Source organism: Schistocerca nitens, chromosome 4 (assembly GCF_023898315.1).
Source record: "Schistocerca nitens isolate TAMUIC-IGC-003100 chromosome 4, iqSchNite1.1, whole genome shotgun sequence".
In the NCBI taxonomy this organism is placed as follows: Eukaryota; Metazoa; Arthropoda; class Insecta; order Orthoptera; family Acrididae; genus Schistocerca; species Schistocerca nitens.
Genome location: NC_064617.1, coordinates 772,915,113 through 772,935,440, shown reverse-complemented (window position 1 = coordinate 772,935,440; position 20,328 = coordinate 772,915,113). Strand labels below are relative to the sequence as shown.

Sequence of the window (20,328 nt, the reverse complement as noted above, 5' to 3'; positions counted from 1 at the left end):
GAAAATGTGCTTAATTCATTAGACAAAAAATTGCAGGCAACTGGTATATTTTGTGATCTGTCAAAGGCATTTGACTGTGTAAATCACAATATCCTTTTAAGTAAACTAGAATATTATAGTATAACAGGAAGTGCTGCAAAATGGTTCAAATCTTATATCTCTGGCAGGAAACAAAGGGTGTTATTAGGAAAGAGACATGTATCAAGCTATCAGGCCTCATCCAACTGGGAACTAATTACATGTGGGGTCCCACAAGGTTCCATTTTGGGGCCCTTACTTTTTCTTGTGCATATCAATGACCTTTCATCAGTAACATTACCAGATGCCAAGTTTGTTTTGTTTGCCGATGATACAAACATTGCAATAAATAGCAAGTCAAATGTAGTCTTAGAAAGATCAGCCAATAAAATATTTGTGGACATTAATCACTGGTTCCTAGCCAATTCTTTGTCACTAAACTTTGAAAAAACACACTACATGCAGTTCAGAACTTGTAAGGGGTGTCCCAAGAGTATATGTCTAACATACGATGACAAGAAGATAGAAGAAGTGGACAGTGTTAAGTTCTTGGGATTACAGCTTGATAATAAATTCAACTGGGAGGAGCACACCACAGAACTGCTGAAGCGTCTTAACAAATCTCTGTTTGCAATGCGAATTTTGTCAGACATAGGGGATATAAAAATGAAAAAGATGGCATACTATGCTTACTTTCATTCCATAATGTCATATGGGATTATTTTTTGGGGTAATTCATCAAGCCAAGCTAAAGTTTTCCGGGCACAAAAACGTGCAGTGAGAGTTATATGTGGTGTGAACTCAAGAACATCCTGCAGAAGCCTGTTTAGGGAACTAGGGATACTAACTACTGCTTCCCAATATATTTATTCCTTAATGAAATTTGTCATTAAAAATATATCACTTTTTCAAACCAACAGCTCAATTCATGGAATCAATACTAGAAATAAGAATAATCTTCACAAGGATTTAAAGTCACTTAGTCTTGTACAAAAAGGTGTGCATTATTCAGGAACACACATTTTCAATAACTTGCCAGCAGCCATAAAAAGCTTAACAACCAATGAAATTCAGTTTAAGAGAAGCCTAAAGGATTTATTGGTGGCCAACTCCTTCTACTCCATTGATGAATTTCTTAGTAAAACCAACTGATTTGTATATAAGTACAACATAACTTCTGCACAATTTCAGTGCAGTAATGTGTTCATTGAAAATTTGTGTGTGTGTGTGTGTTAGTATAATCTAACTTCTGCACCATTTCAGTGCAGTAATGTGTTCATTGTAAATAAGTATTACAGTAAGTTGTATTACCTTATAAATAAATAAAAAACTTTTTTATTTTAAATTCAGTGCATTAGTATTTGTAAAATGACTCTTAGTGTTCATTAAAAAATGACGATCATTCCACTTGGGACCTGTGGAATGGTACATTAGCTTATTTGTTTTAGTTGTAAATATTTGTCATGTATTGTTGTTTTTCTGACATGTTCCACATCCTGGAGGACCTCCTCACTACGGATCAATTGGAATGAAAGTAAATCTAATCTAAAAAAAAAAAGAGGTTTCGACAGCAGACGACTTCATAAAATGGTGCCAGTATATCGAGATAATGTATCAAAAAAGAATTACACACAAGAAGTTTGAACAGCTTCCAAACATCGTATCAATGTCTGTGATGGAGGAAGCAACTGATTTCACAAGTGTTCTTCATCAGATAGTGAGAGAGGAAGTTCAGATGGCACTTGGATTGTACAGCGAGCAGAAAACCAAGACGCTTCAAGATGCCATAAGGGAGGAAGTGGAAAAGACATTGAACCCAGTCTCTCATCCTTTTAAAACAGCGAAAAAGTCGGCAAGACCCAGGTGGAGTTACATTCCTACAATGCCGCATGAGGAAGAGTGACGTCTGGAGGACCCAGGATAACCAATAACCAACCAATATGTTCTCACTGTGCACGACCGGGACATGTGGTGCGCTACTGTCGAGAAAGTCAGCAGATATTTGATGATGTCCACGCCAGAAGACAGCAGACCGATCTTAGCCGACACCAACTCCAGGCTGACGATGATGAACAAGAAGATGTGGGTACAGGACGACGTAGGTCGCCATCGCCACAAGCTAGCCGCTGGAGAGGATGCTCCCCAACATGCTGATCACGGCCTCCATCGCTGTTTAGAAGCTCCAGCTGATCACATAGCTGCCACAACCTGGAAAACTAAAGGCTGCAACCTTCCTTGGAAGTGAGGCTGCCGAAGAGAAAAATCCTCCGCCGTCGATCACTACAAAAGTGATAGGAAACTACATCGATATCCTCATGGATGGCCAACCAGCCCAAGCTCTTGTGTACTCTGGAGCATCATATTAAGTCATTTTGGAGAAGTACCATTGGCAGTTGCAGAAAACTGTATTCATAGACAACAAAACATCTCTGCTGAAGGTGGCTAATGGAAAATATGTAACATCCACAGAGAGATGTACCATTGGTGTGGGTATAAGTGGCCGTACACAACCCTCAGAATTCATTGTCTTACAAGAGTGTAGTCATGACATCATTCTGGATGGGACTTTTTGAAAGCTTCTCAAGTGATTACAGATTGTGGTCGCTCAAAGATTATGCTAGACGAGATGAGATACTGTGGATAGGAAGATGTGCATCCGTGTGTGTGGAGACTGTGTGGTGGATGAAGTGATCATTCTTGCAGTCAGCACTAGAAAGGTAGCTGTCACATGTCAAGCTATGCATCGACCCATGGATATTGTAGTGGAATGTAAGAGAAGGATACCACTGAAGAATGACTTAGTCATCCCAGCCTCAGTCATCTCGTTTAAGAACGGACTCAGTGAAGTGTGGATAGTTAACTATCACTGAGAACCGCTGATCCTTCCAAGACGCATGTGCATAGCAAATGCTGAGCCATTAATTGAAGAACAGAGCTGAGCGTCACAGAAATCTCCCAAGCCAAGTCTGGGGGCAAAATTAGCACTACCACTAGGAGACAAGATCTTCTAGCTCGACTATCACCAGATCTCACTAAGAAACAACAGAAGAAGCTATTTGGCATTCTTCAAGAGTTCTCTGAATGCTGCAATCCACAGGTGAAGAGCAAATTAGACAAATCAACAGTGAAGCACCGGATTAGCACTGGAGACCATCAACCAATAAGCCAGAGAGCATACTGTGCGTCAGCAACGGAATGTTGAATACTTCGCGATGAGGTAGAGAATGATGAAGAATGACATCATTCAGCCTTCACAGAGCCCATGGTCGTCACTAGTGGTCCTCGTCAGGAAGAAGGATGGCAGTTGGTGCTTTTGTGTTGATTATAGGAAGCTTAATAAGATAACTAAAAAGGATGTTTACCCTCATCCACAAACTGACGATACACTAGATTGTCTGAATGGGGCTGAGTTTTTCTCAACCATGGACATGTACTTGGGATAGTGGCAAATCGAAGTAGATGAGGCGGATCATGAGAAAACTGCATTCATCACCCCTGAGGGCCTGTATGTGTTTAAGGTAATGCCGTTTGATTTGTGTAATGCACCAGCAACTTTTGAACAGATGATGGATAATCTTCTAAGGCACCTGAATTGGACAATGTGTCTTTGTTATTTAGATGACACTATAGTGTTCTCAGAGACATTTGATGAACATATAAAAAGACTGAGGGCTGTTCTTAAGTGTCTCCAACAAGGCGAACTGAAACTTAATCCAATAAAGTGCCTCTTTGGAGCAAAAGAAATCAAATACTTCGGCACCTTGTGTCAAACGAAGGTGTGCGGCCAGACCCAGAAAAGGTGAGATCTATAACGGAATTTCTTATTCCCAAAAGTATTAGAGATGTGAGAAGCTTTCTTGGATTACGTTCTTATTACAGTCGTTTTATCAAAGACTTTTGTATCGAAGCCAGGACACTCCAAGAGTTGTTAAAAGCTGATGCTAAATTTATCTGGGGTGGTGCTCTACAAGATTCTTTCCATGTGCTGGGAAAAGCTATGATGACTGACCCTGTACTTGGTCTGTATGATGAGAGAGCATCTACAGAACTACATACAGACGCTGGTGGGTATGGGATTGGGTGCTGTTCTGGTGCAGATTAGGGATGGAAAAGAGAAGCCTATGCTTCTAGGGCACTTACAAAAACTGACAGAAACTACTCAACTACAGAAAGAGCATGTCTTGCTGAGATCTGGGTCATGTGTAAATTTCGACAGTATCTCTATGGAAGGCCATTCACAGTTGTTACAGACCATCATTCACTTTGTTGGTTGACAGGTCTGAAGGATCTAAGAGTACGACTCGCCAGGTGGGCACTACGTCTTCAAGAGTATAACATTACCATAGTATACAAAAGTGGAAGAAAACACGAAGATGCCGACTGTGTCTCAAGAAACCCTGTGCAAGACCATCAAGACTTTGATGAAGATAGTGACTGTCTCGCTGCACTCCAGGATCTCTCTGCTGAGCAGAAGAAGGACGCCAAGATATCTCAAATTATGGATTACTTTGCAAGAAAAACTTTCATCCATTTGGAAAGAGGTGGCTAGCAGTGATTCCTAAACACATGCACTTAAATGTTCAACAAAATTTCCATGACACAGCCGAGGCCGGAAGTTTAGCATTTATTAAGACATATGCTAGAATCCACAAGAGATTTTTCTTGCCAGGTTTATTTAGGAGTGTCTGTCACTATGTGTCGCACTGTTGAGAGTGCTAGAGGAGAACGGTAGTTCCTCAGAAACCACCTGGCCGACTCATACCAATTCCACCAGCTGAAACACCTTTCCAGAATTTTGGGATTGACCTCCTTAGACGATTTCCAATGTCTGGTAGTGGCAATAGATGGATTATTGTTTGCACTGATTATCTGACATGCTATGCCATTACAAAAGCCGTGAAAACGGCCGAAGCATCCGAGGTAGCCAAATTCATCGTAGAAGACATTGTATTAAAACACGGTGCCTCAAGGTCATTAATTACGGATCAAGGGAAAGTTTTTAATCAAATCTTGTGACAGAGATAAACCATCGGTGCAACGTTACTCATCACATGACGATTGCCTACAATCCACTAACTAATGGGATTACTGAACGCCTTAATACGACCTTGGCCCACATGCTTTCAATGTTCGTCAATGTTGCACAGAGGAACTGGGATGAGGTACTACCTTTCATGATGTTTGCCTACAACACTGCTAAACAAGACACCGCAGGATTTACACCATTTTTCCTGGTGCATGGGCATGAGGCAACTCTGATGATGGACACTGTGTTTCTGTTACATCCTGATGACACGGACGACGACTTCATTGGCCAGGTGTTAACCAGAGCTGACAAAGCTCAGTAGTTAGCTCAACTCTGCATGCTGCAAAAAGGTTATAAGACAGTTGTCTGATGTTACTTATGAAGCTGAAGTTTGTGTCCCCAACACAAAACGACAAAAGATCGAGATATGGTCCACATCCTTCGAATGAAGCCCTATAAGGATCCTACAACCCAGGGTAAATTCGAAGCTCCAGCATCAGGCAACAATCAGAAAGCTGATGAAGAGCATAGAGGCAAAAGAAGTTCTAAGAAGATCACCAACAGGGCAAAAATCAGTCATCAGGAGCCGGAGTATGCAGGACCGATGACTCGTTCCCAGATTAGGAGGACGTAATACCGAGGCACTGTTCTCTTAAGGATGGAGCAATGTCGCAAAAGAAGCTGAGTAGCACCGTGGTGTAGTGGATATGATACTAAACTGTTGCATGGAGAGTCGTGAGTTCAAAACTCACCTGGACTGTAGAGTTTTAATTTCTATATTCAGTTTGAGTACATTTTAGAAGTATCCACAAATGGCAAGAATCATTGTACTGGAATGTTCTGTAGCTGTATATATACTGTATGGGGTGGAGGCAGTTTGCTCTACGGTCTTGTATGTTCAAGTGCTGAATAAACCTTCATTACGTGAAGTTAGTGTTCGGCATCCATCTAATTACAACTTCTTCTATGTTTGCCTACAACACCGCCAAACAAGACACCATAAGGGACATTCTCTGTCATATTTTCCATGTTTCCCTTCAGAAAGGTGTTGTTCCCAGTAGACTTAAGTATGCCATTGTGAAGCCCCTGTACAAAAAGGGTGATAAAACTGAACTAACTAACTATTGACCAATCCCTTTGCTGACAGCTTTGTCTAAAATTCTAGAAAAGCTAATACATGTAAGAATTACTCATCATCTCATGAAGAATGAAGTTCTCAGCAAGAGCCAATTTGGCTTTCAAAAGGGCCGTTCAACAGAAGATGCAATCTGTGCACTTGCAAATGAAAACCGAGAAACACTTAATGAAAAAATGCTAGCACTTGTTGTCTTCTGTGATTATTCTAAAGCATTTGACTGTGTTGATCACCAGACTCTCTTGCAAAAAGCAAAATTAGTAGGAATAAGTGGTGTTGCATGCAATCGGCTACAATCATATCTCCAAGACACAAAACAAAAAGTTTTCTTGAACAGCTCAGGTGGAGAATGTGATGTTTCTTCACATTCTGAAGGGAGTTCCATTACATGTGGAGAGCCTCAGGGCTCAATTCTTGGGCCACTATTATTCCTGATTTATATAAATGATCTACCATCATGTACAAGCCTGCCGTGTAAATTTACATTATATGCTGATGGTACCACAATTTTTATGAGCAGTAGAACAGATAGTAATCTTGAGGAGTTCATTGATCACATACTCTCAGATGTGGTTAATTGGTTCAAAGTGAATGGTCTCTCATTAAATTCCAGTACGACCAGCTTTATTCAGTACTGTACAAAAACAGAAAAAGAGAGAGAGATAAGTGTGACATGTGGTAATCAGCTAATAGAAAGAATGGAAACAACCAAATTTCTTGGAGTGCACATTGACAAGAAAATGAACTGATCTTCCTATATTCTAGATCTTTGTAAGAGGCTTAGCTCTGCTACATATGCTTTACGGGTTCTCACTACATGGAATGAACCTAACACTGCAAAGTAGCATACTATGGCTATTTTCACTCAATCGTCGAATACGGCATTATTTTTAGGGCAACCGACCATTAGCAAGGAAAGTGTTCAATGCTCAGAAGTGAGCTTTAAGAGTTATATGTGATTGTGCTCAAGAGACTCCTGTAGAAATAGCTTTTGAAAACTTAAAATATTCATAACTACATGTCAATATATTTTTTTCTCTCATGTGTTTTGTCTGTAAAAATATAAAGATATTTCAACCAAACAGTAATTATCATGAGCATAACACAAGGAAGAAGAATGACATACACAGCGAGCACAGAAATTTGAGCTTGGCACAAAAGGGTGTCCACTACACTGGAACAAAAGTCTTTAATGCTCTTCCTCCTGAAATAAATACAGAGATTCAAAACAAGAGTAAGTTTAAGAAAGCACTAAAATATTTCTGCTAGAAAAAGCTTTTTACAGTCTAGATGAATTCTTAAACAAATAAATTGTAAAATTTTAATATTATTACAAGTTGACATAATGCCACTAAGAACATTATTTAACTTGAGCTCTGTATCAGTGTGTGCTCTGTGTCTGTTTTTCCATACTGCTTTAATGATTCTAAGAAAATATGTATCATCTTTTTTCTGTATTGCTGCTCAAAGAATTTACTGTATAAATTTTTATATAATTATGTACTCAAATGTCTGTATATGCTATAAGATTAGCATATTGTATTTGTAAAAAACTGACTTGTTCCAGATCCGTGTGAACCCAACACAGTTGGGCCTATGGAACATGAAATGAAATGAAATAAAATAAAATCAACACAACTGCTTTCTACAATTCCATGCAAAATAAACTTTGTATGTCACCAGCATCATTTAACGTTCATAAAGCTTTCTTTAACAATTTCATGTAACTATTTTATGAGAGTATAACCTAGATATTCCATTTCTTAAAAAAGGTCACAATAAGTTTTGCCATTAAATATACACAATAAAAAATTCTGAAAACTATGAAGAATTATGCATGTAACTCACAGGTCCTTTGTACTGGATCATCCACAATTTGGGTTTGGATACACCAATTTTGGTTTCTGCTATATGAAAAATGTTCTAGAAATAAGTTCTGCTTGGGTACCAAATTACAAAATTTTCATCCCGGAAATGAAAAAACTGACTGAAAGGGTTAACAGGGAAACTGTAGTATATCAGTGTTAGTTCAAACGTTTTTACACAGCAATTACTGAGAAATAAGGAGAAAGGGGGACCAATGGCAACTGATCTAAGATTTTCTTCTATTCTACTTACATGAGAGCAAATCCTTTCTCTTGCTCTTTGTATGAATCAATGCCAGCACACTGGCATAACATAGCACACAAATGTTTTGAAACTTCTAGTTGAGCTGCAACATAGCGTGTTGCTACAACATGGACATTCATTGGAGTTTGCCTGCTCCCATTCTTTAACAAATGCATGCTCAGTTCTCGAAGATTCTGCAAGGAGTAAAACAAAGAATTTCATTCTATATCAGAGAACTGCTGGCTCATTTAGAGTTTATCAAATTTCAACAAAGTTTAAGACACTAATAATACTTGTCTTCATCAGTTTTACTTCAGTAAGCTAACAGCTGATATATATTTTCCAGGGTCCGAAATTGATGCATCTATCCAAGTTTCACCATGATGTCAGGTTTTCTACCCTTTTGTTTCTTCACAAATTACAAGTTATGAATTTTCCTGCATCGCATATTTCTGTATTAATCGTTGTTGGATAGATTAAGCATTAAGAACAATTTTGCACCATTACACCAAGTTTGTTTCAAAAAACAGAAATGCCATGAATTTTATGTGTTGTTTGAAAACATACTAACTTAATGCATTTTTCTTCATTATAGATGTATGTAAGAACTGGCCGCCATTTAAAAAAAGTCCGGAAATGAACAGACATATTTTGCTACTGTCATGACTCCCAAAGAGAGGATAAATATGTCAGACTTTTTATCTTATGCTCATTATGCATATTTTGGGGTTAAATGCTCTGCACGACATACAAAATGTTGAATATCTGTCAAAAACTTCAGGTAGTCAAATAGAGGACAGAGAAAAAGGTTAAGTTTTGAGTTCCAATGGTGTGGTGGGAACAGTAAAATTGCTAAATTCTACTTCAAACCATGAATTTCAGATCAAATTGCCAAAAATTAATGTACAAAATATTAGAAAAATCTTCACAAAATAAAACACAGTGAGTAAAACATAATTTTCTTTTGTTGTAGGTTAAAGAAGATTCAGTGTCGAATAAAAAATCTAGTGGCAAAAAAATACATTCAGATTTTAAAAACAATTAAGTCCTGAGTTTGTAAATTATGTTAAAACCTATAAACACATTTAAGAATGTTGTAAAGAGAAGAAAGGAACAGCAAAAATTAAATTTATTCAGAAACAAAGAAACAAATCAAATGCAGTTTAGGCAGTTGTTAAATCACAACCTGGAATTAAAGTCAACAATCAGGAAATATCCAAAATTAAGATACAATATACATTAACTGCAACTGTTCAGTACCAGAATATGTAACTGATTTTGTTATAAATGCAGCAAAATATGTAAATGAAGAACATTACCTAGAAAATAAAAAGTTACTTCTTTTTAATTAAAATATGACCGAATGTTTAAGTTAAGTTGATAAAGTGACCCACAAAGAGGTAGAAAAAGGAACATTACCCTAAAAAAGGGGGATGGGATGATCTCCCCACTGAGGTCCTTAAAGCAGCTTTCAGTATAATAGAAGGACCACTATCCATGGTCATAAATCAATGACTGGAAGAGGCATACTTTTTAGATGCTAAACTGAACCCAGGTCCAACCCTAATTAAAAAATGGCTCCAAAGAAGACATGAGACACTACTGTCCCATCTCTCTTCTTCCTGTGTTTTCTAAAATCTTTGAGAAACTTATTACAATAAAAGTTGTAAATTATAATAAAAGATACAATAATACTGTCTCAATAAATTAAACTGGTTAGCAAAACAGCAGAAGCACAATTTATGCTATTGACAATTCTGTGAAAAATAATAATTCATGTATTTACAAGTCTCAGAAATCTACAGGAATTTTCTGAAACTTTACTAAAGCCTTTGACAGTGTAAACCAACCTTTATTCCTGCACAAATGTTAAAACTATGGAACGGATAGCTACATTTTAAAATGCTCCAAGTCATACCTAATAGATAGAAAATCGCTCAGCAAAAAATATTTTAATGTAAATAGATTAAAATTGAATATTTTAAATATCTAATGATCTTCAGATAATCAATAAAAATCAAGAACTAATGGAAGCAGACTGCGTAAAATTCTTAGGAATGCATCTGGATGAAAACCTGTCAAGGTTGTTATATATGGCACACTTAAATAGATTAAACATCCTGGCATTTGCTACAACAAACCTAGCCAACACAACTGATATGCACACAAAAAATATTGTACCACAGTTATTTTGAATCTGTGGTGAAGTATGGGATTATCTTTAGAGGAGACACTGGAAACATGAAAAGAATACTGAACTTGCAAACAGCAATTGTCAGAAATATGTGCAAAGAAAGGCCAAGAGTGCCTTGTTGTCCACCATTAAGAGGTCTGAATATATCAAGTGCTCCTTCCCTGTACGTATTTGATTTAAATCTTTTTATGCATAACTATCCTGATCTATCCTAGTAAATAATTTCCAATGTATGTACAGAGCTAGGAATAAAAAAGATTCACACTTCCTAGCTACTGCCTATAGTTCTTTGCCCAAATTCCATGGTACATGGGAAAGAAGATTTTTAATAAATTAAAAGAGTAGTTTTCTGAAGAGAAAACTGTACAGAACACTAGCCCATAAGTGTTATTAGTCAGTAGAGAAATTATTGTACGGGAGTATTGTTGACTGAGTAAGATACAGCAAAAGGAGCTTTCAATTATCCATTTTTATATAGTGTGTGAAATTAAATTATGTATTATAATTAGACTGCAATAAATCATTGACTTAACTTGTATGTTACGAGACAATTGGCTTCTGATTCCAGTCAGTATCCTAATGTTTGCAGTTGGTTTTAAGACTTGTCCTCCAGTTATGACTCAAGCATTTTGACAAAACCTGATACTGATGCTATGACTTCATATTGTCTGGTGCACTCATTCTATACAAGCATTTCACTCAAAGTGAATTAAATAATTTTATGCATGACCTTGATCCACCTAAAAGTGCTAACAGAATTATTACATTTCAGACTTAAGGAGAGGAATGTGCTATCCCCTGGAACAACCATCATTTATAGACAAAATGAGAAGTGTGTGGCGAAATATTTTGAAATGGGTGAAGAACTGCAATGTTAAAGGATCAATGAAGCTATGGGATAACAGTACCTTGCAATGGAATAGTGGCTGTTCTTTGAGCAAATCAAAGACAAGTTTGAAGTGTGTTTGGTTGAATCATGTCTATTTACGTTGGTCATTAGTAGACTGTTGTGGTGAACTTGAAAGTGTCCTGTAGTCTCCATTCATTATCATTTTATTTGCTTCCCAATGATACAGAACTCTCTGGCATGTGTGAGTGAATGAATGAATGTGGGTGTGTTTCATTTTTCTGTACAGTGGTTTAGTCTGCTGCAGAGAATCAGCAGTAGTCATGCACAATGGCCAACCCTTGTAGTTTTCAGGTAGGCAAAGAGGTTTGCTCCCTTTGTGTGAAAGTTACCAGTGTTAGGTTGGTGGCGGTAGCCTTGTCTCTGGGTTTTCCTGGCCAGGGGGTCGTGTGGGAGATGTTGGAGTGTGTGAGATGGTCAGTCTGCTTCCAGCTCGCCGAGGGTCTGCAGCCAAAGTCTCTTTGAAGAAGAGTGAGTTGACTTAACTGTGTGGCGCATTGTCTCATAGGAAGAGGCAAGCTTTTAGCTTTTGGTCTCCTGTTTCATCTTATAAATACTTTTTTGCTGGGTTGCAGCAATGAATGCAAGGCTTTTGCGGACTTTCAACTTGATTCCTAATGCAGACTTGTCTTTGATCCATAAGAAGAACGTAGCACAAAGGTGTTGCATATGTTGAAGTGCTCTTGGTTCAGTGCGAATGTTTGTGCGCCTGCAACTTTTAACAAGATAATAAGTTGTCGTCTCTTCCTCTAAGAATAGATGATGAATGCAGCGAGCTGCTAACTTTGTGTAATGTCTTGCCTGTATAGACGTGTATCTGTTGCCTTTAAGACCCTTTCACCTTCACACATAAATCTATACAGTAATGTAAGGGCCTCCCGTGTCTTGGCTGATCCGTGATAAGACAGGTGAAAAGTTAGACTAATGGAGGATTATTAGTATTATCTCTATTTTCATTCACTCTCTCTCTTTCTCTCCTTTATCTATGTACAGTTTTTAATATAATATTTCATTACGTGAAATCAGCCAAATAGGATCTTTGGTGGAGTCCTTCGTCTTGGTAATCAGCAGCTGGCTTGCTGTAAGAGATCTTTAGATTTATTGTTACTGTTAAACACTGTATTCAGTCGGGAGAATCAATCGTGTGGACAATTTGTTCCTTTTACGAAAGATTGCGATTTCCAGATGTGTACGAAGCCTTTTTGGACAATTTAACACAGACTCAGTGATTGCAGGCTCTCTTCGACACAGCTGAAACTTCCCCACTAATTACAGGGCCAACGTGATCATCAAATGGTTCAGAAAAAACTCATTCGTTCATTCACTCCGGAACAAAAAGTCACAAACCTTATTTATGAAGGAAATTGTGTATTAAATCCATCTCCATTACATGAACAGATCTCCGGTGATTCCACATCTTAATTATTTTTCTTTTACAGTCTCTCTCTCTTCAAACAAACCGTTAGTGGCACAAATGTTAAGTGGCTCGATTTAGCGAGAAGAAAATCAGAATATGTATCTCTCAGAAACACGGCAATCCCTCAATCCATACTCTAGAAGCTGTCCTAGTTACCACTCTAACAACCATGGAGAATGCATATATGCATCTCTGTTATTTCAAAGAATAAACGTACTAGAAAATACTTGGGCGTCAACGAGTTGTCGCCGCATATATTACGAGAAAATCAGATCAGATACTTTTCCAAAGTGAATGAATGTGGATGGTTTGATTGACAATGATTAATTGGTGCATGGTAGAGGGTATTTTCTGTGGGGACATTACAAACTACATGTGTATGCAGTCTAATATTCTCCAAATCTATGTAATTTTTGCTTCTTTATGAATTTTCTATGTCTCATTACTTTTGTCCAGTGGAAACCAAACACATGGGTTAATATTAGAGTTTGTTGGTCCTCTGCCATTATCCTTTGTCTATTCAAATGTGTCCTCTGTAAGATGTTAATTGTTCACGACTGCGTGGTTTGATGTTACTAAACTTTTGTCACGGTACGTAGAAATTGTGTCTCCACGAACCACGTGGGAACACGAGTCTGTTGTGAAACATATAGCGTTTCACAAGCAATTGTACTTAGTTACCAGGCAACAGCAGTCTATAGATGCATTACATCAATGTTTTAAGGAATAAATAATTTTGCCTCCAATCTTATCCAGTGTACCGATGTTAAGTCTCCATTACCTATGCCATTTACCTTGTAGTTTGCCTTGTTAGCCCATCCATAGCATTTCTATGCGCAAAGGTCCAATAATTAGTGTCCTTTTTTTTAAATTTAAAAAAAATGCTCTGGAATAGATCTTGTTTTCAGGAATGTTGCTGCAAGCTGCACTTATGCACAGTGTTCGCGCACTCTTTACTTTACTCAATATTTGATTCACGGGAACAATGCTTGGATCATATTAATAATTACATCCCATTCTTTATCAGTGACTTTACAATGAATGTTCTTTTGTGAGTTTTTCTTATGAATAAATTAAGTAATTTTACAACTCAGCACAACCTCTTATTTGTCGTGTGGCTAGAGTTGGTGGTGACCCAATATTTTACGTTGATCTCAATGTCAGATAGTATTTTCTATTTCAGAGTGCGCATGGCTCTTTTAGCCATCAGGATACATTCAAAGTCCACTTCACACTTCTTACACATAGCGACCTTTTATTCATGCTACTTACAACCTAACGGTGATATTCATACCACTCAGTCAGAAACGAGGCTATATGAAATATCCATGTCACATCACGCAAAGAAAGAACACTGGATAGGAAAAGAATTGTCTGCCAGGGACACATTTCAAGATGGTGAAAATATATGAAGCACCAGCCTCCTCTCGATCACAATAAAATACTACTATCCCCATTTCAAATCTAGTTAGACATGATGCCACAGTTTGTGAACTGGAATAAAAATGGTGTTTGATATTTCCAACATACATAAACAAGAAGATGAGTGCTGCTATTTATGATGACCATTAAATATGGTTTATAATAAAATATAAAGGTTGTCTGTAAACTATGAATACCTTGGAGAAAGTAGATCTTATATGATTGTCACATTTTTTCAAACATTTTTATAAATTCATGGGAAGAATATAAATAATGGAAGGAAAAAAGGTAACAACTCACCATATAGTTTTTCAGATGCACAACTTCTCCGTAGCAAATAAAGCTATCAAAACTTACAATGCTACCAAGGCCGGTCCCTAAGCAGTCTGTAGTGCTTTAATGTTTGCGTCCTCAGCTCATGGTCTAGTGGCTAGCATTGCTGTCTCTGCATCATGGGGTCCTGGGATTGGTTCCTGGTTGGGTTGGGGATTTTCTCTGCCCGGGGTCTGGGTGTTTGTGTTGTCCTCATTATTTCACCATCATCATTTGTGACAGTGGCAGATTCGACTGCGAAAAAATTTGGACTTTGTATGGGCACTGATGACCGCACAGTTAAGTGCCCCACAAAATGAACATCATCATAAGCATCATCATCATTGTCATCATCATCGTTTAATGTTTGCTTTGGATTTGGTTTTCTGAAATGAAACATGTTAGCCAGCTTTTCCTACCTATTCTTTTAAGCAGTTATTGGTCATGCTTTGGTATCCTCGTTGGCAGAAACTATTGCAGTAATTTGGAAATCCCTCCAAACATCATGGCATTTATTTGTGTCTGTCGGTATCACACCACTGGCACTTCACAAGTTTTAGTTGGCACAACAGCATGCAAGCACTTGTGTCAGCTGACTGACACTACTGGAAGTCTGCTGTTGATGTGTGCTGATTTTCTATCTGCCAGGCAACAATCAACTGGAATTTTCTAGTACAGGTATATGTTTGTATTCTCTTGGTAGGTACTGTTCTCATTGCTGGTTGCACAGATTTTCTGGCAACCTCTTTGGCATAGTGTGTATGCTGCTCATGACAACGTGGCAAGGCAAGGAACTTTCTTGTCTGACAGAACACACACTACTCTGTGATGCAAAAAGACATTTGGCACAATTGGGCACTAAATTAAATTTAACGGTGACAAGTGAAAATTTGTGCTGGACCATGACTCAGACCTAGATTTCCTGCTTTACACAAGTAATAGTCTTAATCACTTAGCATTGTCTATTAGCTTAGACAGCTCACAGTAATTTCAGTGCAGATGCATAGTATGACTGAACCTTTTTGGGATTCAGCCAAAAGCTACGAGCAAATGGGGTTGGGAAGCAGTTGCTACTAGGATGTGTCAAGTTGGGAATTTAGGTTGGATAGAAAGCATTTACAGATAGGCGAGGCAGTTAAGCTGACCATACAAGAGGCAGAAAAATATATAGGGAAGTTATTTTTGCATCTTTCATTGTAGTTGAGTAAGTCATACTTCAAATGAAACTTTTTGAATTACTAGTAAAAACAGTAGCTCACTCTCCAGAAGACAGTGTTTTTAGTAGCACTGTCAAGGCATGCAGAAAGGTTTCTGTGTTGATACAACACTAAGAGCAACGCCAGCAGTAGTGTAGCAACTGGCAGGGTCTTCCAAGCTGGACAGGTCCTCGTCAATGATGCCTCAAAGTGCCCTATTTTCTCACTCCCTATTCTTCAACCCTTCAGATTTTTAAAGAAAGGAGAAATGAACCTCAACAGTTCTAGGGGAACAGTTCATCTAGAGGAAGGTTACCCCAAAATGAGAAACCCTGGTCCTCCAGGCTGGAAGTTGGCAACGGGTTACCATCCCATCACAGAAAACTTGGCAACTGTGAACAGAGTGTAATGAAATCTTGGATATCCATAATACAAAATAGATAAAAAGTGTGAGGAAAAAGTAAATGAGTTGGAACATGGAATATTTGAAGTTTACATAAAACAGATGCCTCAGGTAGTCTACTCAAGGAGATCAAAAGTTTTGGATGGCTTTATCGACTTCACATGGAGTTTGCTGGGAGGATATTGGTATCCTTGATGTTGAGAACTATACATTATTTTATGGGAGCTGTGATTCAAGACGCAAATTATGTAATTTGCTAATATGCTTGGGCTTTTATCAGAGCTCCCTAGAACAACAGTACTAACAATTGACACGAAGAGATGTAAAGTGTCATTTGTGAACTGCCATGTGCTCACAGCGGAAAGTACACCTCAAGGGGAGAATGAATTCTATGTGGTGCTGGACGTAGTGGATGTCATTCCAAAAAGCAATTGTAAAATTCTACTTGTTAATGTGAATGCTGAAGTGGGAAGAAAAGTTGAATGAGGTCTATTTAAAAGAATCCAACCTTTGATTTTCCCACACAAAATAGAGACAATAGTGTGGCACCACTGTACACAGTAAAGGAAGAGACCTTTATGCGCATGTGTGAATTTTGTCGCCACCTTCCAGCGTGTCAGTCGCTGCCTGTCAGTTCCTGAGTGAGGTGCTACACAATGTGTTTGTCGAATTACCGATTCTCTCAAGGTGACTGAATGTGTTGAGCAAAGATATTGCATCAAATTTTGTCAAAAGCTTGATGATTCTCAAAGCGAAACAATTCGTAAGATTCGGATGGTGTTTGGAAAAGATGTGATGGGTGTAACACAAATTAAGGAGTGGATTCAAAAATGGCCGCACATCAGTAGAGAGTGACCAGCGTTCTGGTAGGCCCCAAACTGCTCGAGTGCATCTGTTGTTGAGAGGGTGCAAAATTTGGTGATGGCAGATCATTGTTTGCCCATGCAGGAGATTGCCCAAAAGGTTGGAATGAGTAAAGATTCTGCAAGTGCAATTTTGCATGATGATTTGAACATGCACTGAGTGGCTGTGAAATTCTTGCCCAAATTGTTGTTGCCAGAACAAAAAGACCTGTTTTGACGTTGCACAGGACCTTCTGGACACCACCAACACTGATCCTGCATTTCGGAACACTGTGATTACTGGAGATGAGTCATGGGTATACGGGTACAATCCAGAAACAAAGAGACAGTTGTAACAATGGGAGTATCCTGAGTCTCCAAGGCTGAAGAAAGTGTGGCAGGTGCAAAGCAAAATCAAGGTGATGCTGACTGTCTTCTTTGATGTTCTCTGGCAACTCCGTGATGCAGTTCGGTGCAAAAGACCAGACATGTGGATGGCAAAAAACTGGTAACTGCATCACGACAACACCCCTGCACATTCATCCCACTTGATCCAAAATTTCTTGGCCAAACATGGAATTACAGCCGTTCACCAACCTCCTTACTCTCCAGACATGGCTCCCTGCAACTTCTGGTTGTTTCCAAATTGGAGATGCCACTGAAAGGATCCCATTTTGAGAGTAGAAAAGAGATAATGAGTAGCACAACAACAGAGCTGAACACCATTCTAAAGAAGACTTCCAGAGGTGTTTCCAGCAGTGGAAGAATCGGTGGGCTAAGTGTGTGCAAACACAAGGGGCCTACTTTGAAGGGGATTAGGGTCCCAACCCCGTCAGGTACTAAAAATATTTTTTCTGCCCAACAGTCGGTTACTTTTTAGACAGGCCTCGTATTCCATTCAACATCTAGAAGCTACAGTTTGCATAAACAAAGCAATGACAGTGACATCAGGTTCATCACATTTGCAACATCAAAAGGGATGTTCCTCAGCAGCACCAGTATCCAACAGAAAAATATACACAAAGGAACTAGGATGTCACCAGATGTTAATACAGTTAATTATATGGATCACCTTGCAACTGCCATTAAAGTAAAGAATTGGGAGATGGACAGTGAGAAGTAAGGGAGTTACCACTTCCTAGTACAAAGCTAGCTATAAGTACAATGCGCAGCCAAAGATAGAAACAATCTTAAGAAAGTAGTGCACTAAAGTACGCGTCATATATCTTGGCGGCCGAGTTTAGGGTCGTTCTGCGCATCTGACGTCAAAACATACAGTCAGCCAATGAACAGAGAACGACGTTGCCAGATCTCGACTGTAGTACAGAGCACGGACGAGTGTCTTCAGTTTTAGAAACGTTCAGTCATAAATAAAGTAATAGAACAAAAGCAATGTCTTGGTAGCAGACTTTGTTTTTTGAAAGTTTGGAAAAACCATTCTTTATGCCAATTGCTTCATTTTCTATTAATTAATTAAACCAAACAAGCAATAAGACTCTTAATTCAGGCGATAGCAAGGAAAGGTGTTTGTATCAATTTCACGAACCGCTTTTTTGCAATAAAGAACAGCGGTAATTGTTTATTTCCTATTGTACTTCGACCAATTGCGAGTAATTCATAGGCATACCAACAGTGATTGTCAGAATTTTGCGTGACGTCTCACACTCCTTATGGAGATATATTGCAGGACGAGCTGCGTTAGCGTAATGGTTAAGGCGTTGGATTAGAAGGCGATAGGTAACGAGTTCAAACCTTATGCGATGTTAAATATTTTTTTTATTTTAAAACAATATCGAAGTGTCTTACTTCACGAATTTTATTCGTTTGAATGCAGTTTTTTGAAATTTCTAGTGCTTTGTCTCTTCATTAACCCTTTCGCTGCTGCAGTCACGTGCTCCCCGCATTCCGCGCTGTGCGCGATTTTGTCATCACTGCACTGCTCGCCTGTGCAGACACATAGTGTTCCCACTGCTTTGACACACTTATCATTCGATTTCACAAAAACTATTTGTCCCAAAAATTAGATTTTTACACATCTTCTTGACTGATACCTTCCCCCCATAAATGACTTAATTTTGTTTCGATGTTCAACCCAGTTATTGTGCAGCATTAAATGTAGTAAACCATTGCACGAAATTTTGAAGAGTTTGCAGAGGTAAAAGTCCATAGCGTATACTTTCCGTATGGTCGATTTTAGTTGCCACAATGTTGAGAATGAAATGTGGACAAGGTACCTAAATTTCATACAAAATTTACTGTACAACAATATCTCATTTAATTTAAGTACCACATAGGTGTCGTATGTAATATTGAGAAATATTCCGTCTTTTGCGACTGTAATAAAAGTTTTATTTACACCGGGCGCGTTTGGCTTTATTTTAAAGCACTTCAGTCAGTCAAAGGAAGTGAGGGGAAGGTATCAGTCAAGAAGATGTGTAAAAATCTAATTTTTGGGCCAAATAGTTGTTGTGGAATCGAATGATAAGTGTGTCAAAGCAGTCGGAAACACCATGTGTCTGCACAGGCGAGCAGTGCACTGATGACAAAATCGAGCACATCGCAGAATGCGGGGAGCATGTCTCTGTAGCAGCGAAAGGGTTAATGCGGCCGTGGTGGGTTTACTTCATAAACTGCGCGCTCCCCCCTAAACGTAAGCTTGCGAACTATACTGTACTATGGCGCTGCTTCTATTGGCGCGTGCGTCATTTGCAACTGGCAACGCAGCAATCTCCCGCATCTGGGCAGGCATTCGCGAGCCGCCAAGATAAAAGAATTGAACTATAACACATCAATATGTTCAAAGACACCACAAAGGAAGAGGAACTGCAGCTCCAGTTCAGCAACCACTTTGAAATCTTGTAGGAAAAGAAACCAGAACTAGTACAGAGATAAGTCACAGATGCTGTAAACGAGGTGGCAAATACAGCCATCAGCAAGAAGAGCAGGAGCAAGATTTGCTTCTGGGAAAAATGTATTAAGGCATTGGCCAAGAGAAGAGGTGCCACTGAGAACTGACTATGAGGCACAGATTTTGTACAAGGCAAATCACAGTTTGAACTGGGAGAGCCTGATGAATTGCCTAACCAAGTTTGGAATACACTAGAAATTTATCAGCCTACTGAGAATTTGTCTCACTGATTTTAAAGGCAAAGTGAAGTTTGGGAACCAAGTCACAGAGAACATTAACATAATCACAGGATATATCTGAAACAAGTTGATGGTGTGTCACCAACACTGTCCAAACTGGTTCTCAAAAAGATAATGAGGGTAGCTTTCCATAAGAGTTCTGATGGAATTGAGGTTGAAGGAGAGAATATCACACATCTAACAATGGAAACTTCAGGTTG

At 38.7% G+C, this 20,328-nt stretch overlaps 1 protein-coding gene across 4 annotated transcripts in view; it reads right to left on the bottom strand.

The window, feature by feature from the left end:
- The window catches only part of LOC126253107 (protein pigeon), a 486,240-nt gene that overhangs the window by 68,798 nt on the left and 397,114 nt on the right, over positions 1 to 20,328 (bottom strand). For all 4 annotated transcript variants that reach the window (XM_049954213.1, XM_049954212.1, XM_049954214.1 and 1 more), the window contains one exon: positions 8,298 to 8,482. In XM_049954213.1, the coding sequence (XP_049810170.1) occupies positions 8,298 to 8,482 (185 nt within the window). The remainder of the gene's footprint in view (positions 1 to 8,297; positions 8,483 to 20,328) is intronic.